The sequence below is a fragment of the Arvicola amphibius genome, chromosome 6 (assembly GCF_903992535.2).
Source record: "Arvicola amphibius chromosome 6, mArvAmp1.2, whole genome shotgun sequence".
NCBI classification, from domain to species: domain Eukaryota; kingdom Metazoa; phylum Chordata; class Mammalia; order Rodentia; family Cricetidae; genus Arvicola; species Arvicola amphibius.
Genome location: NC_052052.2, coordinates 100,645,125 through 100,662,053, shown reverse-complemented (window position 1 = coordinate 100,662,053; position 16,929 = coordinate 100,645,125). Strand labels below are relative to the sequence as shown.

Here is a 16,929-nt window from a genome sequence, read left to right as displayed (position 1 = left end):
TGTCCAGTGTGGATGTCATGTTTAGGAGTAGAAGAGACAGTGTGGCACATGCCGGGAAAGATATCAGTCCCCTAAAGAAAGAATGTCTAGTTTGCTTTGCTTTGTGGGGTGGAGTGGCCATTCCTGACACCATGCAGGCTGTTCCTAGACTACTGTGATAGGCCGAGCACCTGATAATCAGCTGTCTGACTCCACCCACCCATTACTTAGTCCTCAGATGAGGCCTTTAATGTTTCTAGGCCACCAATGTCTTCGTCTCTAAAAGAGAACGAAAACGGTAGTTTTTCCTGAGCTGATGGCAAGAATCAGAGGAAATAATCCACATAAGATATATTATATCCCTGATCAAAGTATCCTATAATAAGAACCCAGTGCTGCCTGGATCTTAGAGTTTCAAAAGGCAGCATAATATTTTAAAAAGTGTTCCTTTCATTATCATGATTATTTTTAAACGCTCTCATTCAGTGCCCTTAGTTTAAGATAATATCTAATTAAGAGGAATAGTATGTGATGCAGGGCTGCATGCTTCAGGGCAAAGCGAGAAAGTATTTGTTGATTTGGTTTCTTACCCTGTAAGTATCTACAGAGATTTGGCAAATATCCTAGGATTTGTGCTATACTGAGAAAACCCATTACTTCCAGAATGAAATCAAGTTTGTGTGTGTGTGTGTGTGTGTGTGTGTGTGTGTGTGTGTTCTTGTGGGGGAAAGCCTGTGTTGTTCTTCAGACAGCATCTACCTTTGACACAAGGTCTCTCACTGGCCTGGAGTTCACCAACTGGGTAGCCAGTGAGTCCAGGGAGTCTCCTGTCTACTCTCCCAATCACGGGATCACAGGTGAGCATCACCATAGCTAGCTCTAAGTGGGCTCTGGGGATCGGACACAGGTCCTGATGCTTGCAGGAAAAGACCTTCGCCAGCTGAGCCATCTCCCTGCCCTGCTGCAGGATGTTGAGTGATATGCTTCATCTGTACTGACTAGAGGTCAATTTTGGCAACCCCACATCTCTCTAGATATGAAAAGTGTTCTGGGTTGGGGAAGAGGGGCAAATAAAATAGTCCTCAACTACGAATCACTGTTTACCCCTCAAGGACTTTTTGTTAAAGTCAGGAAGAATTTGGAAAGTGCCTGAAGTTTATTAGTAGTTGTTTTTTGTAACATATAATTGAACCAACGAAAAAAATAATTTTATTTCTGTTTCATTTGATGCCGAGAACTCCTGGTGAGGGCTGTGTTCTGCTTGTGTACTAACACTTGAAAGAGCACAGAGCAGAAAAATCTGTGTGAAAAATGTTTCCCCAATGATTAATGATAGAAACCCAATACATTCATGAAAGAAAAATAAATGAAGGGGGAAAATTTCATATTTTCATACTTCAGAGTGCACATTCATTTAACCAACCTTAATATTTTTTCTAATCTTGAAGAGACTTCAAGAAATGTAATCGCAAATATAGTCAAAAGTTAATTACACTATTATATATTATATCCTTTTACCGCTCCCTGGGGAACACCAGGAATTTGAGGGTGAGTGGGTGAGTGGATATGTATAAAAATACATTTTGAAGTTAATAAATGATTTACATCAAGGAGGCGTAAATACAAATTTTCACACTGTGTCGGTGAAATAACCAAGAGCAAATTTTCTTCTTTGGAATTCCTAGGGCACATTTGAGTTGGAGCCTTGCGATCGCTGCCTGTGACAAGACCCTTCTTATCTGAGTGGCTCAGCGCCCGGAGCAGGCAGACAGATGCAGTGAGCAGAACAAAAGAATGCAAAGATGATGTCATCACTGGCAGTCTGCAAATAAAATCCAGGGCTGAACTGAGAAAGGGCAGGTAGTTGAAGTACAAGAACCTGACATATTAAAAATTATTTTTAGTGATTTATTATTATTAAAGATTTTTGCATATGCATGCTTATGCTGTGTGTACGCGTGTTTTTGTGTGTTAATGCATGTGTGTGTACATACATATAGAGGTCCAAAGTTGGTATTCAGTGTCTTTCTTAACCTCAAATCACTTTATTTGTTGAAGCTGTGTCTGTGGCTGAGCCTGGAGTTTACCATTCTGGCTAGTCTAGTTAACTGGCTTGCCACAGGAATCCCTGGGCTCTGCCTCCCAAGAACTGGGGTTACAGGCCACTGTCACTCTTGCTGGCTCTGGGCACCCACACTCCGGTCCTCTTGCTAACATGGTAGGCGCTCTATCCATTCAGCCATAGCTCTGAGTCAAATTTAACTTTTATTTAGAATTGTTTTTAGTTGTATGTGGGCATGTGTGTCTCTGTGTGGGTATGTATACATCACCCGGAGATGGAGTGTTGGAGTTGCAGGAGATTGTGAGCAAGTGGACCCAGGTAATGAAAACTAATCTCAGGTCCTCTGCCAAAGCAATACACTCTCTTAACCACTGAGCCAACTCTCCAGGCCTCTAATTTAGCTTTTTGAGGCAGAATATTGTTCTGAACCTCAGACTTTTTTGAAATTAACTGTGTAGGCCAGGCTTGCCTCAAACTCATGAGCATCCTGTCTCAGCCTCCCATGTGTTGGAATTACAGGCATAATACAGCCCGCAACATATTGGGACTGCAGAACCTGTCTTATTGTCTTATGTTAATTGATATATAATATGTATGCATCTTCATAGAATATAGCATTTCTATGAATATATATTTATATCATGTTATAATCAATTCAAGGTAATTAGCATTTCTCTCTCTCTGCATGTGTGAAAATGTTCAGCATTTCTGTTTCTGCAGCTGGCTTATTTGTCTCTCCAGATAGTGAAGCTGCATTTGCTCTGTACTGCGGTTCCTGTGAATATGGCTGGAGGCTGAAAAGGCAGAGCACGGCTGCAAGAAAAGCTGTATGCATGAGGCTGGGAAGACGGCATACTCCATAGAGCACTTGCCATGCAAGCCTCGGGACTTGAGTCCAGACCCCCAGAACCCATGTAAAAAGCTGGGCATCGTAATGAGAACCTACAACCCTAAAATTGAGGAGGAGGAAGAGGAGGAGGTGGAGGAGGAGGAAGAGGAGGAGGAGGAGGAGGAGGAGGAAGAGGAAGAGGAGGAGATAGGTGGATCCTCAGAGCTTGCTGGCCTGATAAACTCGCCAGATCAGTAAACTTCAGAGTAGGTGAGAGACCTTGTCAAAAAAAAAAAAAAAAGAAGAAAATGAAAAAAAAGAAAGAAAGAAAGAAAGGAAGGAAGGAAGGAAGGAAGGAAGGAAGGAAGGAAGGAAGGAAGAGAAGAAGAAAGGAAGGAAGAAAACGAAAGGGGAAAAAAAGAAAAGATGGAAATTGACAGAGGAAGCCACCCAACGCCAAGTTCTTCTCTCCACATGCATAAATACATGTATATGCCCCCACACAAACACACAGATACACATACAGAAACAAGTGCAAATACGTACACCACACACATGCACACAGAGGCAGTTTAAAGATGGATTTCAGACTCGATTTTATTCAGCCTCTCTAGTATCCCCTGGAAAGAAGGTGTGATTGCCCATTTTAACAATGAAGAAACTAGAGTGCCAGCAACTAACTTGTTCATTGTCAGTCAAGAAAAACACCACAGTTTACACTCAGACCTGTCCAGCCCTAAGGCCCTTCTCTTCTTAATGACTGTGTTGGTATCCTGTTTGGCCAGAATATGTACTTTACCTGCAGAATGGGCAACACTCTGTGCCTTTCCCCCTTCTATCTGCAATTCAGCCAACTAGTAATTCATGAACATTAGTAACTCATGTTGAGTTATAAATAACTCGCGACTTAATGCCCATACATTAATTATACATTAGTATAATTAAATAAATTTAGATTTTCTGATATTTAGATTTGAAGGGTCCTAGCTCCTTTGCTTGCTTACTAACTCTGAATCTTGAAGAGTTGCCATTTATCTTGGGAAGACTCATATATCATTTTATGGCATAAACAGGCTTGGTGACCTAGCCTAGATACCTAATTACTAACTATGGCTACTTGCAAAGGCAGCAATCCATTCTGGATTTGCTGTAACTAGTTTACACGTTTTAGAATTCGGCTGGCTGTTAAAGAGAGGAAACCTGAAATAATTATCTACCTCTACTCCAGCACTTTATGTGTGGGCAACTAATCTGTTTTATAACTTTTAACACAACAATTATTTCACCCATGTCACGGTTCAGCAGCGTCGACCAAGCAATATATATCAGCATGCTTAGAAAGATGATCAGCAGGTAACAGTATTGTTACTTCTATGTGTGGTGCTGCTTTCACATAAAAACAGGATAATGGTAATTCCTGTATTTAGTGTGTATTTGTGCGTGGATGTCTGTCATCTATCTACCTCTCTTTCTATTATCGACCTATCTATATATTTGTTGGGATTTTGGCTTCATGTTAAAATTGAACTCCAGCTCAGAGTATGGTTGAATAGTAAGAACCAAAGAATTATCAATTAAAGTGTCACTCAGCAAAGGACAGCTTTCCCCAACAACACAGACCCCCTGTGTTACCTATGGCAGATCTCATTGAGCATGATTTCTTTATACTGATCTATCTAGTCTCATCAGTGAGCACCGGGACACATTCTCCACTCATATTGTTTCTGCAGAGTATGCACGGAACATGTAATGCACTATAAGGCTCTTTCAATTCACCTACTTTGCATTTGTCTTCATATAAAGAAATAGGAAGAGGGAATAGCTGTGGTTCCTCACAAGTAACCTGCCTGCCAAGGGCTCTCATAGAGCGGTGAGGCTTCTGAGTATCTCACTACCAGCTGAACTCCTGGTTACATGAGAAAACAAAGTTATTTCTATGGAGGCATTATGTGACATCTCTATGGAAATACAAACTTACACAGGACACAGGTAACGCTCTGCCCCAGCTAAGTCAACAGCTAGCCAAGAAACCTACTACTTCCTCTTCCTGTGATGTCAACCATCCAGGGAGCTGGGGCAGTTTTTCAATTTCTACCTATCCTGTGGTGGCCTCCGTTTATAGTCACCTTTCAAGTGTGTTAAAAATATCATTACATTTTAATTGACTACTAAGGACAATTGTTTGCTGAGCATATGCCTTTGGAATAAGAGCCATGAAATTGCCAGTGGAGAAACTTTCTACGATTTGGTTAAAGTAACTGAAGGGCAAGAATGAAGAACCCCCAAACATTCCCATTTCCCTGCTTAAATGACTGCAGGTAAGACTGTAAATTGTGCTGCTATAGCCCTGGGATGATGTGGGGGGGACAAGGATGTGGGTTGGTGGCTGAGGGTTAGGGGTGTGCGGTATCATATAGCGCCACTGTAAGGCCAAGGAGCTGGCTTTTTAGGTAATGTGCTTGCTATGCCCAAAGACCTGACTTCAAATTCCCAAGAATGTATGTGAAAAGTCTGGGCATGGCGATGCATACCTATAATTCCATAGGGAAGCAGAGACCAGAGGATCCCTGGGACTTAAGCTCCAAGTTCAATGAGAAAGCTTGTCTCAAAAGATAAGGTAGAGGGTGACTGAAAAGGTACATGATATTGATCTCTGGTCTGCACACACACACACACACACACACACACACACACACGCACGCACCTCCTCCCCCACATGCACACAAGCACGTGTGTCCATACACACACAGACACATGCACGCACCTCCTCCCCCACATGCACACAAGCACGTGTGTCCATACACACACAGACACATGCACGCACCTCCTCCCCCACATGCACACAAGCACGTGTGCTCATACACACACACACACACACACACACACACATACACACACTCTCTCTCTTTCACTGCTAGCCAGAGTCAGGAAAGAGTACACACAGGCCAGCTGTATTCAAAACTGACCACTTTATAGAAGTCTTCAAATCTTTCACAGTCACATTCCTTCATTGCTGTTATGACATCATCACAGACTTAGTAGCCTAAGGACACACATTTAACATCTTACAGTAGCATAGGGCAGAGGCCTGGCATGAGCTCAGACAAAGCTGTGAGCTTTAGGGGAGAATGGGTCCAGCCTCCACAGCCCCTTCATTGCTTGCCTCGTGGTCCCTGTCTTCATTTTTGAAGTCAGCACTGTGCCTCTCTCTGACCTTAATTCTGTTCTCACATATCTTTCTCTGATCTTCAACTAGAAAACGTTTACACTCTTCTGTGGTGATTCTTCTGGCTATGTAGCTGAGCTGGCCATGAGTTCATGGCAATCCTTCTGCCTCAGCCCCTCAAATGCTAGGATAATAGGTATGTGCCATCATGCCTTGATAAATCTTTAAAGCTTAAATATATTTACAATGTGAAGATGGTTTTGAGATGCTAATTTGATTAAATTAAGGGTTAATAATTGAAAACTAACAATGATTAATTAATAATAATGAAGGGACTATCATTAAGGGAATCAGTGATCTGGTCTCAATGATTTCAGTCATTAGTCACTGTGCTGCAACAGGCGCTGAGCTGGTGGCCTCTCTTCTGCCGAAAAGGAGGCTGGACCTTTAATTGAGCAGCCACAGGCATGTCTGAGCACCTGGCCTGGACATCCATCCTGGGCGGGTAGAGGCTCTCTCGGTGCGGATAGGCACTGTCCAGTTATGGGTGGGAGAAGAAGGTAGAGAATGACTTCACGCTCTTTGAATCCTGACTGCTGCCTTCACCTCCTGCCCTTGTATGTCAGAACTCCAGGTTCTGCCACCTTTGCACACCCTAGGACCAGCATCCTGTCCTCTCCTGTTTGGCCTAGGCTGAGGTATTATTGATTATGATTAACTTTTTGCTTTATTGGTCATGAAGCATCTAGACATGAAAAGCCTGGTATAGCTTAAGTAGCCTTATCCCATGTCACAGCTGTATGACAGGAAAAGCGTAACTGAAGAGGTCATGCTAGTTCTCAACTTCCTCAACTAAAAAGTGACACATAATTTCATAGAACCACTGACTAGACATAGTGGCTTGAGTAAGCTAAGTTCAAAGGAGGCTGGGTAACTTAGGAGAGGGTATGCATTGCATAACAATTTTCTTCAGAGTAGAAATGTTCCATCTTGGAGAGAAGCCTATGAAGACTCAGGATGCTCTAAAGTAGTGGTTCTCAACCTGTAGGTTAAGACCCATTCACAGGGGTCATATGTCAGATATCTTGCATACCAGATATTTACTTTACAGTTCATAACAGTAGCAAAAGTACAGTTATGAAGTAGCAACACAGTAATTTTTTGATGGGGGTTACCAGATCATGAGGAACTATATTAAATAAAGGGCTATAACATTACAGAACCACTGTTCTAAAGGAAGCCTAAGATTCAAGAAATTCTTGGGGTAGGTTTGCAATGACTCAGGGAGTTAACAACTCACAAGTCTCAGGAAACCCCTGAGAATGAAAAGATGTGCAAGCCCCCCTCCATCCTCAAGGTATATAAGTTTTAAGAGCTGCCAAAGATTCTCCAACAGGGTGATCTACCTCTAAGTTCTATAGAGAGAGTTCCAGGGCTCCAGTTTTTGTGAGTTTCCATCCAGGCTAGGATAGGCTTTCAGTGATGCAGCTGTCTCTCAGCCATCCATTCTCCTGAGGGTAACTCCGCATGCCTGCTCCTATAAGTGATTCCAGTCATCTTCACCAGGATGGACTTTGGAGTATCATTACCTCAGCCTGCCATTCCCGTCTGGGTTGCAGAGACGTTTGTTCTCATCACCCCAGGATACAGTAAGGGTCATTTGTTAAGGACCACTGCTTTTTACCACTGTCTCTTGCTTCCTTGTCATTCACTTACTTTGCTGTATTATGAAAGATGAGCAAAGAGCGAGAGAAATAAAGGGATCTACATCTAAGTTAACCAAGATGCTCCACCCCAACCCCTCCTCCCATGTTCTGCCATTTGGCAGCTTTGCAGTTTTTTCCTCTCTCAGACAAAGTTTCCTGAGGTTCTCTAGTGTCACTAACTTCCATGAAAGTCATAGGAATTCCAAGACATGACACTTTGAAGCCATACCACGTCTTCCGCTGGTTGCTTTCCTTTAAGCGGTCAGTCATGTTGGAGCACTCTAAGCCTATTCTTCACGAATGGGGTGAAATTCCACTGTCTCTGAAATACCTGAAGTTAACACATAAATAAATTTAACTTACAAATATTTGGCCCAAATAGACACCTTGATATTTAAAATTCCATATTGTTTCTTTATTAGAAACTTCTCCCAGGGGACTATGAAATAAATGATTCTGCTATCCTAAATCTAGATGCATATAATAAATGCCAGTTCTCTGGGCTACAGATGCCCCATTTTTCTGTCCATCTCTGATCAAATATTCAACCTTTGTTTCTTAGCCATAACTCTTACTTTCCATCAAAGTTCACAAAATAGCTTTTTAAATCAAACAGTAAAATAGGCAGTACAAATTCCCACAAGCTGGTAATATCACACACACACACACACACACACACACACACACACACACACACACACACAGCAGGGAGGAATCAATCCTGATTGCCTTTTCAAGTTAAAACAGCTTAGGAGAGGTGAACTTTAACTTTTTCATAGATTCTTCCAAGCCCAGGTACTATATGAAGACATGGCAAGAGCCATGGAGAGTCTAATCCCATACCAGCAACTGTGACTCAAGAGCCCTTGCTTGTATCGGGGATCTGGTTGCTTTGAGAAGAACTGGAAGGGAGAATTTGTTCCTTTAAGAAAGCTCATGAATCTCAAGATTATGACTTGTCATAGAGAAACTGTCATGGTCCAGGCATTCAACAATACCTTCAGGCTGAGTTTGGTGGTATGTGTCTTTAATCCCAGCACATGAGAGGTAGAGTCAGATGGATCTCTGTGAGTTCAAGGTCAACCTGATCTAAACAGTGAGATCTTGTCTCAAAAACACCACCAACAAAAACCAAACAAACAAAAACCTTTTGAGCTTTTACTAGTTTTGAAGGTTTGACCAGAGCAGGAGAAAACCTGTAGGTTTGGGGAGGAGAATTTAGAGGTCCGTCCTTCTGTCTCTTTGATGGTTATGATTATTATTGTCTCCTAAAGATGCGCTTCCAAGGTGGTATGCATGAATCTATTTTACAGTTCAAAACTAAACACTCTGGAACCCAGAGAAATAGGTCACTCTCTTCAGGTCACACTGTTGTTGATCTACACTTCATATGTAGTTTGAAATTTCACCTATCCTGGTTTTTTGCCACTACATTATTTTGCCCTAAAAGAGACATGGTTCACTATGAGGAGTGGGGAGGCTGTGGAAGACCTGAAACCACAGAGAAGGGATAAAGGAAATCATGACCTTGGAAAGCGGCTATAGTTGCCAGCATGGTATGACTTCAATGCACAGCTTATGAATGGAGCCGAGACTGGGAACTGGAAACCCCCTAATGTCTTTTTGTATGATTGGAACCACAAGTTCCAAACCTCAACCAAGGAGGAGTTGGAGAAAGGAAGGGCAAATGAAGATCCCCTTTTAGAAACCTGATAACTAGCACACGTTTGCATCAATGGGATTTTGTCCAGCTCAACTCCAAGCCCAGTATGCACCTGTAGCATCCATGGATGCCAGACAGGCAAGTCAGGGTACACCAGAGCTGTTCCCAGGGGCAACTGAACTTCTTCTCCAAGGCCGTCCCTTCTCGTATTTTGTGTTTCCACGTGAATGCCGAATCAGGTCTTATTCCTGCTCCTGGGCTTAGAAATGGGATTTTAATTTCCAGGTTAACTCTGCTTCTTTCTCAGTGTTTAGTCTCAGAACATTCTAGAAGGTCTGCTCTGTTTCCTATAGTCTTGGGTAGGTTTCCTCCTGTCCTGGCTAAACCTTCAAAACACAGGTCTTCACTGCAACTGCTGGCTCTTCCATCCTGTCTCCACAAAATCATCTAGCTCCTCCCTGGCATCGTAGCCCGTCCCAAACAAGACTGATAGTGTAAATCCACTGGAAATATCCACTGTTGCCATGGCACCATGTCAGGCAGCACAGATGAACAGTGTATTGGGATTTGAAAAGCATCTTACTGTGGCTTTTAACCTGTCTCTTCAGACACTGTGCATCTCTGTGAACAACTGTGTGGTTGATGTCCTGATAATCATATATTTTGTCATTGTGACTGAATACATGGCAAAAAGCAATATAATGGAGGAGCAGTTAATTTGGGCTCAGGGTTTGAGATGACAGAGGCCAGTATTGCTGTGAGCTTGACTCCTTACAAGAGGCTATGGCTGCAGTGGACCAGGAACTAGAGAGCTTGGACCAGAGCTAGAACTGGGGCTAGACTGCACTAGGACAAGCCTGTCACCCCTCCACTTCTTAGTGATCCACTTCCTACCTCTAAATCCCATCTCCTAAAGGTTTCACAATCTCCTAAAATAGCACCGCCAGCTGGGGACCAAGTGTCCAAACACACGAACCTGTGGGGGACTCTTTGCAACTATACCCTTAACAGTGGCCATTTGAATAAGTCTCTGCAAATACATCAGACACTATAAAGAAAGGGAGTAGAAGAGAGAGGAACAAAATGTTCCCAAGAGAAGAGAATAAGGCCATGGGCCATTTCACTTAACATTGTTAAAGCGACTTCAATTTGTTTTGAAGTTTAACCAGACCACAATGCAATGAATTGATGGATAAATATAAATATCTATGAATTTAGGTAAAATTATTTTTTTTTCTCATAAGTATTCCACTTCTGGTCATAATGTCATTATCATTATTATTATAGTTTTATTTAGGGGTTTTGGGCAGTTTAATCTAGGACATTGTGCATAGGACATAAATGCTCTATCACTGAGCTAGCTCCCCAGCCCATTCCTGGTCTTTAAAACTCCAAAAGAACAGAGATGAAGAGACCTAGCTCTTGTATTGACTTTGCAGTGTTTGACCTTGGTCAAATCACATGACTTTTAGGGGCTGTTCTTTCCTGCTGAGAAAAAGTATACCATTTTAGTTAATTTGTGAGGTCTTGACTCTAAAATTAATGCCAGAATTGCTAAGTTTCATGATCATCAGCTTTAGCACACTCCATCCCAGGACACCGAGAGCTCCTGAGAGCTCCAAACAGCAGAGAAGCTAATGTGACCAGTTTGACAAGCAGGCAGAGTTGCGACCCAATGTGGACACTTCCTCTAGGGAGTCTCCCTGAGACTTCCACAAAAGCCACTTGGCACAAATCCTGCCACCCAGCATTTGCTTTCTGATGGCTTCTTGGAAAAGCTATTCAGAGGGAAGAGTCTCTTCAGAGTGTCTTAATGAGGGAGGCCCTACTCCAGAGGCCATGCAATGCGGGAACTCAATGCCCTCATTTCGGAATACAAGCTTATTCCTTTGGCCCTCTGCCTCTGGCTTCTGTTCCTGCCCTGGAAAGTTCAAAGTGGGATAAAACTGCACAGGAAAAGCCTAGCCTTGGTGTCATGAGTACTCGCATCCTTGAGACAGGAGGAAAAGGCCAGAAAGGGACTACAGGGGTCCTTGGCCACCACCTGCTTCTCTGAAGGGCCAATTCTTAACCTTTCCGAGGCTGCTTGCTCTACTCTTTCCTCCTCTAGTTCCCACCTCTGTGGGATGCAGGAGGCAGGAAGGCTAAGCAATATCCAGGGTTGTCTGGGAGAAATGAGGATGCTTTGAACTGCATGCACTCCTTGTCAAACTCCCAATTCAGTGTTGAAATCTTATCTCCCAAGAGTACAGTATTCTAAGATGGGGCTTTGGATTATGACACCCCCCAAAAGAGGGGTCCCCAGAGAGCTTCCCTATCTCTTACACCATGTGTGAGAAAGTGAGTACTAACCAGAATCTTCCAGTGATTTGCTTTTGTACTTACCAACTTCGAGAACTATGAGGAATAAACACACTACTTAAGCCATCCCATTTGCAGCATCTTGTTACAATAGCCTGTGATGGTTAATCTTGATTGCCAACTTGTATAACTGAGAGATGTCTATAATTAATAGGACACCTGCTAGGTGTGTCTATGGGGGCATTTGCAAGGAAGATTGATGTGTAAAGTGGAACTAAAAGCACCAAAGCCTGCCTTGCTTGTAGGGAACATGGTGTCCAATGGGCTGTAGACCTGAGGTGAATACAAGTGTGGAAGGAGGAAGCCAACTAATGCACAACACAAGCCCCACCCTTTGCAAGTAAACGCATGCACTGCTGTTGCCACCATTGCCTATAGTGCATGCATAGCCGGTTTCTTCAGCCGTTCAACCTGACACACACCAGTGGATCCAGATAGACCCCACACCTTCTGCTTTGGATGATAGCTGTATCATTGTGCTCCTTTGCTCTAAGGTGTCCATCTTCTTTGACTAAGTACCAGATCCCTGTCTCTGGCTCTGCAGCCTGGAGACAGCTACTGATGTTTGTCTCGGAGAGATGGAGGATGCTTGGATGGAATGTGTACTTCTCCCAACTCATGACTCTACCCATTGAAACCATCCTAACTCCCAACTGAATGAGCCAAGCAAGCAAATATCCCAATTGTGGATTCTATTGTTTGTGTTCTTCCAGATAACCATGGTGAACACACGGCCTAAGCACCCTAACACAAGGAAGTCAGCTTGATGGGGCAGGGGGACAGAGAGAGGCAAGCCAAGAGAAGAAGGATTTTTTCTGGCTTGAGGCTTAAGGGGATGCGGTCCGTCATGGTGGGAAGACGTGGCGACTGGGGAAGTGTGTGCCACAAAGCTTGGTTAGATCTGCGCAGATCAGGGTGCAGAAAGCACAGGCTGGAACCAGAACTGGATCAAGTTGTTCACCCTCAAGATCCACCGTGACAGTCTTATTGCTGCCTGCTTCCCCAGACAGCACAACCAGCTGAATAGTAGAACTCCGAACACCAAAATCCAATAGCAGATACTTTGCATCCAAACTATGAACCACAAACCACAGGACCATCTGTGTCCAGTCCTTAGCGCTCACATTACATGTGCATGCTACCATAGCTGGCTTTTTTGTAATGGTTTTGGGAACCAAACTGAACTTGTGTTGTTCAGTGAGCATTTTACCAACTAAGCCATGTACCCCACCCTGCTAGAAGCTTGTCTTTCAGAATCCTTTCTTGGAATACACAAGGCTAGTTTTCTAAAAAATATTTTATTTTATTTTTTTAACTAAAGCAAAAGCCCCATGAAGTGTCATGAGTTCAGTGGATCTATAGCTAACACTGGGAAAGACTCTCGCTGGCCTCTGGCTGGAGTTTGAATGAGCGCTTGCATTTTGCAGTTGATCATGTAAAGTAGGCAGCACAACCTTTCCCTCCCAGAGCTCATCCTGATCTAATGAAGCAATCAGCTTCTTGTCTGACAAAAGTTACAAAGAGACCAGAGCTGGGAGAGCAGCAGTGCAATCTTCTTACTTTCTCTATTTCGCTTTTTAATCTTGTGTTCTTAGGAAGAAATATATGGGTTTCTTTCTCCCACTTAATGGTGGCTTCATATCTGTCCCTCTTCCTTTTCTCTCTAGTATTGCATTCCCTTGGTTCATCACTCAAGGAAAACATGGGCATTTATTTTTTCTAACATAGCTAGCTGAGCCACAGGCAACTTTATGGTGTGCCCACCACCTGGCCTAGCCTCAATTGCAATGACCTTGCTCACACTGATCCATGGGTATTCAGAGTGTGAGGCAGATTCGACCTAAGCCCATTGTCTTAGTCCGTTTGCTGCTGCTATAACAGAATCCCACAGACTGGCTTCTTTATGAAGAAAAGATTCAGGGCCGGAGAGATAACTGAGGTGGTAAAGTATCTGGTATGCAAGCATGAACATCTGAGCTGGCATCTCCAGGACTTATGTTAAAAAAAAAATAAAAAGCTGGGGATGGTGGAGCATATCACACTGGAGTGATACAGACAGGTGGACACGTGGGACTTACTTGTCACCTAATGTCACCTTAGCATAACCTAATGAATGAGTCCAGTGAGAAACCCTGTCTCAGAAAACAAGATGACTATATTGTTTAAGGAATGACAGCTGAGGGTGACCTTTGATCTCCACGCACACACATGAGCACAAACAAGCATGGGCAACACACATACATTACTTTTATATCCCACCCACATGTATACATATGTACACAGACATACATACAGAGAGAGAAAGAGAGAGAGAGAGAGAGAGAGAGAGAGAGAGAGAGAGAGAGAGAGAGAGAGAGAGAGAGAGAGAGAGAGAGAGAGAGAGAGAGAGAGAGAGAGACTATATTGATATATTGATGTAGCTCACACCTCTGGAGGCTGGCAAGTCCAAGAGCATGCACCTGCATCCAGCAGAACACATCATATCACAGCTGACAGTGAAAGCTGCGCATGAGTCAAACAAGAGAAGGTGAGGAGAGAGCAGACCACTCTTGCCACCTATAATCAATCCATCCCCGCAACAACGGCATTGATCCTTCAGAAGGCTTCTGCCCTCAGCATTATTTTCCGTGGATCCCACCCCTCAACCCTGCTTCATTGGGGTTGGTTCCTCACCTGGGAATTGAAGGGAACGGTCCAAGCTCACATATCTATAACAGAGCAAATGATTTCCTGAAAGCCATGGTGTTTCTCAGCTTTAGTAAAACATAAGCAGAGTCTGTATTGACTGCTCATAATGTCTGCTTTTCACACTCCCCATGGATCCTAGGGGCAGGATGTTCTGAGTTTAGAGTGTACGTAGGCATTGGGTAGATTCCCGATGGTGAGCCCTTACTTCATGCTCAGTCTGTTCTCAATCTGATCTCAATCCTCGCAAACAACTTTCAGAGAGGGCCTATGAATTTTCCTGCTTTAAAGAAACCAAAGGTCAAAAACAAAAGCACTTATTAAAGATGTCATTGTCTTCTAGTCTGGCTCAGTCCTATGTTTGTAACCACTATATACCCTTTCTATCTTATCCCTGTCACATCTTGAATGGGAGGACACTATATTCCACAGAATAAAGACTGTGTACCACACCAGAATAAATCATTGGTAGAATAAATTAATCTACCCTGGGCTCCTGACTTCTGATTTCATTCCTATTCCACTATATACAATGAGGGATGTGCTGGGGAATGAGAGTTGTGGTAAAGAGCAATTTTGTAATCTAACTTGAGAAGCATTCAACAGGACTGTACAGGCTCGGGAAGGGCAGTTCAGGTTGGATTCACTGAGCAGACTGTTCCAGGTGAAGCTTACAGCCTACTTAGATAACTCTCTTGTTGGCAGCCAAGATTAACTAGTAGTTGTGATTAATCCATCCCTCCCAAAGTCTCCAGGCAAGTCTTCTAATAAAATAAGTAATTATTTCAGATAAAGCCATGGAGAAGCTGTAGATTAAGCAAAGACGGGAGAAGCAGAGACGAATTCTAACAGTCCAGGAACCAGAATTGAGGAGAATGTCTTTGCTTAATAGTCCCAAGACTAACTGGTAAACCAGAGTCCCCAAAATATTTTGGGAAACTTCTAGGACAAAAAGATAAAAATAAAGCACAAATAACACACTCAACAGAGCTCAGACCACAGGTCAGAGTCGGATCCTTGTAACTGAAAAGACCCGGTTGAAGAGAGTTGAAAGTGGGACCGGACAGGGTTGATAAGTGCAGGTGGGACAGCGTTGATGAGTGCAGGTGGGACAGCGTTGATGAGTGCAGGTGGGGCAGGGTTGATGAGTGCAGGTGGGACAGCGTTGATGAGTGCAGGTGGGACAAGGTTGATGAGTGCAGGTGGGACAGGGTTGATGAGTGCAGGTGGGACAGGGTTGATGAGTGCAGTGGGACAGCGTTGATGAGTGCAGGTGGGACAGGGTTGATGAGTGCAGGTGGGACAGGGTTGATGAGTGCAGGTGGGACAAGGTTGATGAGTGCAGGTGGGACAGGGTTGATGAGTGCAGGTGGGACAGGGTTGATGAGTGCAGTGGGACAGGGTTGATGAGTGCAGGTGGGATAGGGTTGATGATGAGTACAGGTGGGACAGGGTTGATGACAAGTACAGGTGGGACAGGGTTGATGATGAGTGCAGGTGGGACAGGGTTGATGAGTGCAGGTGGGACAGGGTTGATGAGTGCAGGTGGGATAGGGTTGATGACGAGTGCAGGTGGGACAGGGTTGATGACAAGTACAGGTGGGACAGGGTTGATGATGAGTGCAGGTGGGACAGGGTTGATGAGTGCAGGTGGGACAGCGTTGATGAGTGCAGGTGGGACAGGGTTGATGACGAGTGCAGGTGGGACAGGGTTGATTATGAGTGCAGGTGGGACAGGGTTGATAAGTGCAGGTGGGACAGGGTTGATAAGTGCAGGTGGGACAGGGTTGACGAGTGCAGGTGGGACAGCGTTGACGAGTGCAGGTGGGACAGGGTTGATGAGTGCAGGTGGGACAGGGTTGATGAGTGCAGGTGGGACAGGGTCGATGAGTGCAGGTGGGGCAGGGTCGATGAGTGCAGGTGGGGCAGGGTCGATGAGTGCAGGTGGGATAGGTTTCAGGAGAGCATGTGAGACTGGGTTGATGAGTGCAGCAGGTACGACAGGGTCAACGAGAACAGGTAGGAGACGGAAGGGACAAATTTCTTCACTCTCTGATAGAACATTCACCATTACCAGAATTCAAAATTCAAATGAAGGGCCACTGGACAAAATCAACAAGTGGAGCCACCTTGTTTGGCTGCTCTCAGACTGGCTATTATGCACATGGTAATGGGCATAGCCCTTTGCTCAGATTTCTCAGCCTGGGGACACTGTTTAAGCCACCAGAAGATGTGATGTCTTGAAGTTTAAAATGCATTAGCATTAACGTATATTCTCCAGAGAGGACTACAAAAGCTGAAGTCCAGACATTGTTGCTGGAGAGTTAAGAGCTTTGTCTGCAAAGGATGCTGGTGGCTCTCATAAGTTTCAATTTGAGTCAAAAGTGCAAATTCATCAAATCCAAAGGGATTATCACACAGCGGCATCTGCAGAGGCAGCACTTGCTAAAATGTCATTCACTCAGCATCTTCTTGAAT

General features: G+C 43.9%; 1 protein-coding gene across 1 annotated transcript; it reads right to left on the bottom strand.

Annotated features, from left to right (window-relative positions):
• Window positions 1-15,454: 15,454 nt before the first annotated feature.
• Window positions 15,455-16,522, bottom strand: LOC119816359 (leucine-rich repeat extensin-like protein 3). The gene has a single exon (XM_038332928.1). It carries the CDS (start codon window positions 16,520-16,522, stop codon window positions 15,455-15,457), a length of 1,068 nt encoding a protein of 355 aa, XP_038188856.1.
• Window positions 16,523-16,929: the final 407 nt, after the last annotated feature.

Excerpts from the sequence above, each read along its gene's own strand:
- LOC119816359 (XM_038332928.1), bottom strand. The coding sequence starts at position 16,522 with ATGGTGAATGTTCTATCAGAGAGTGAAGAAATTTGTCCCTTCCGTCTC.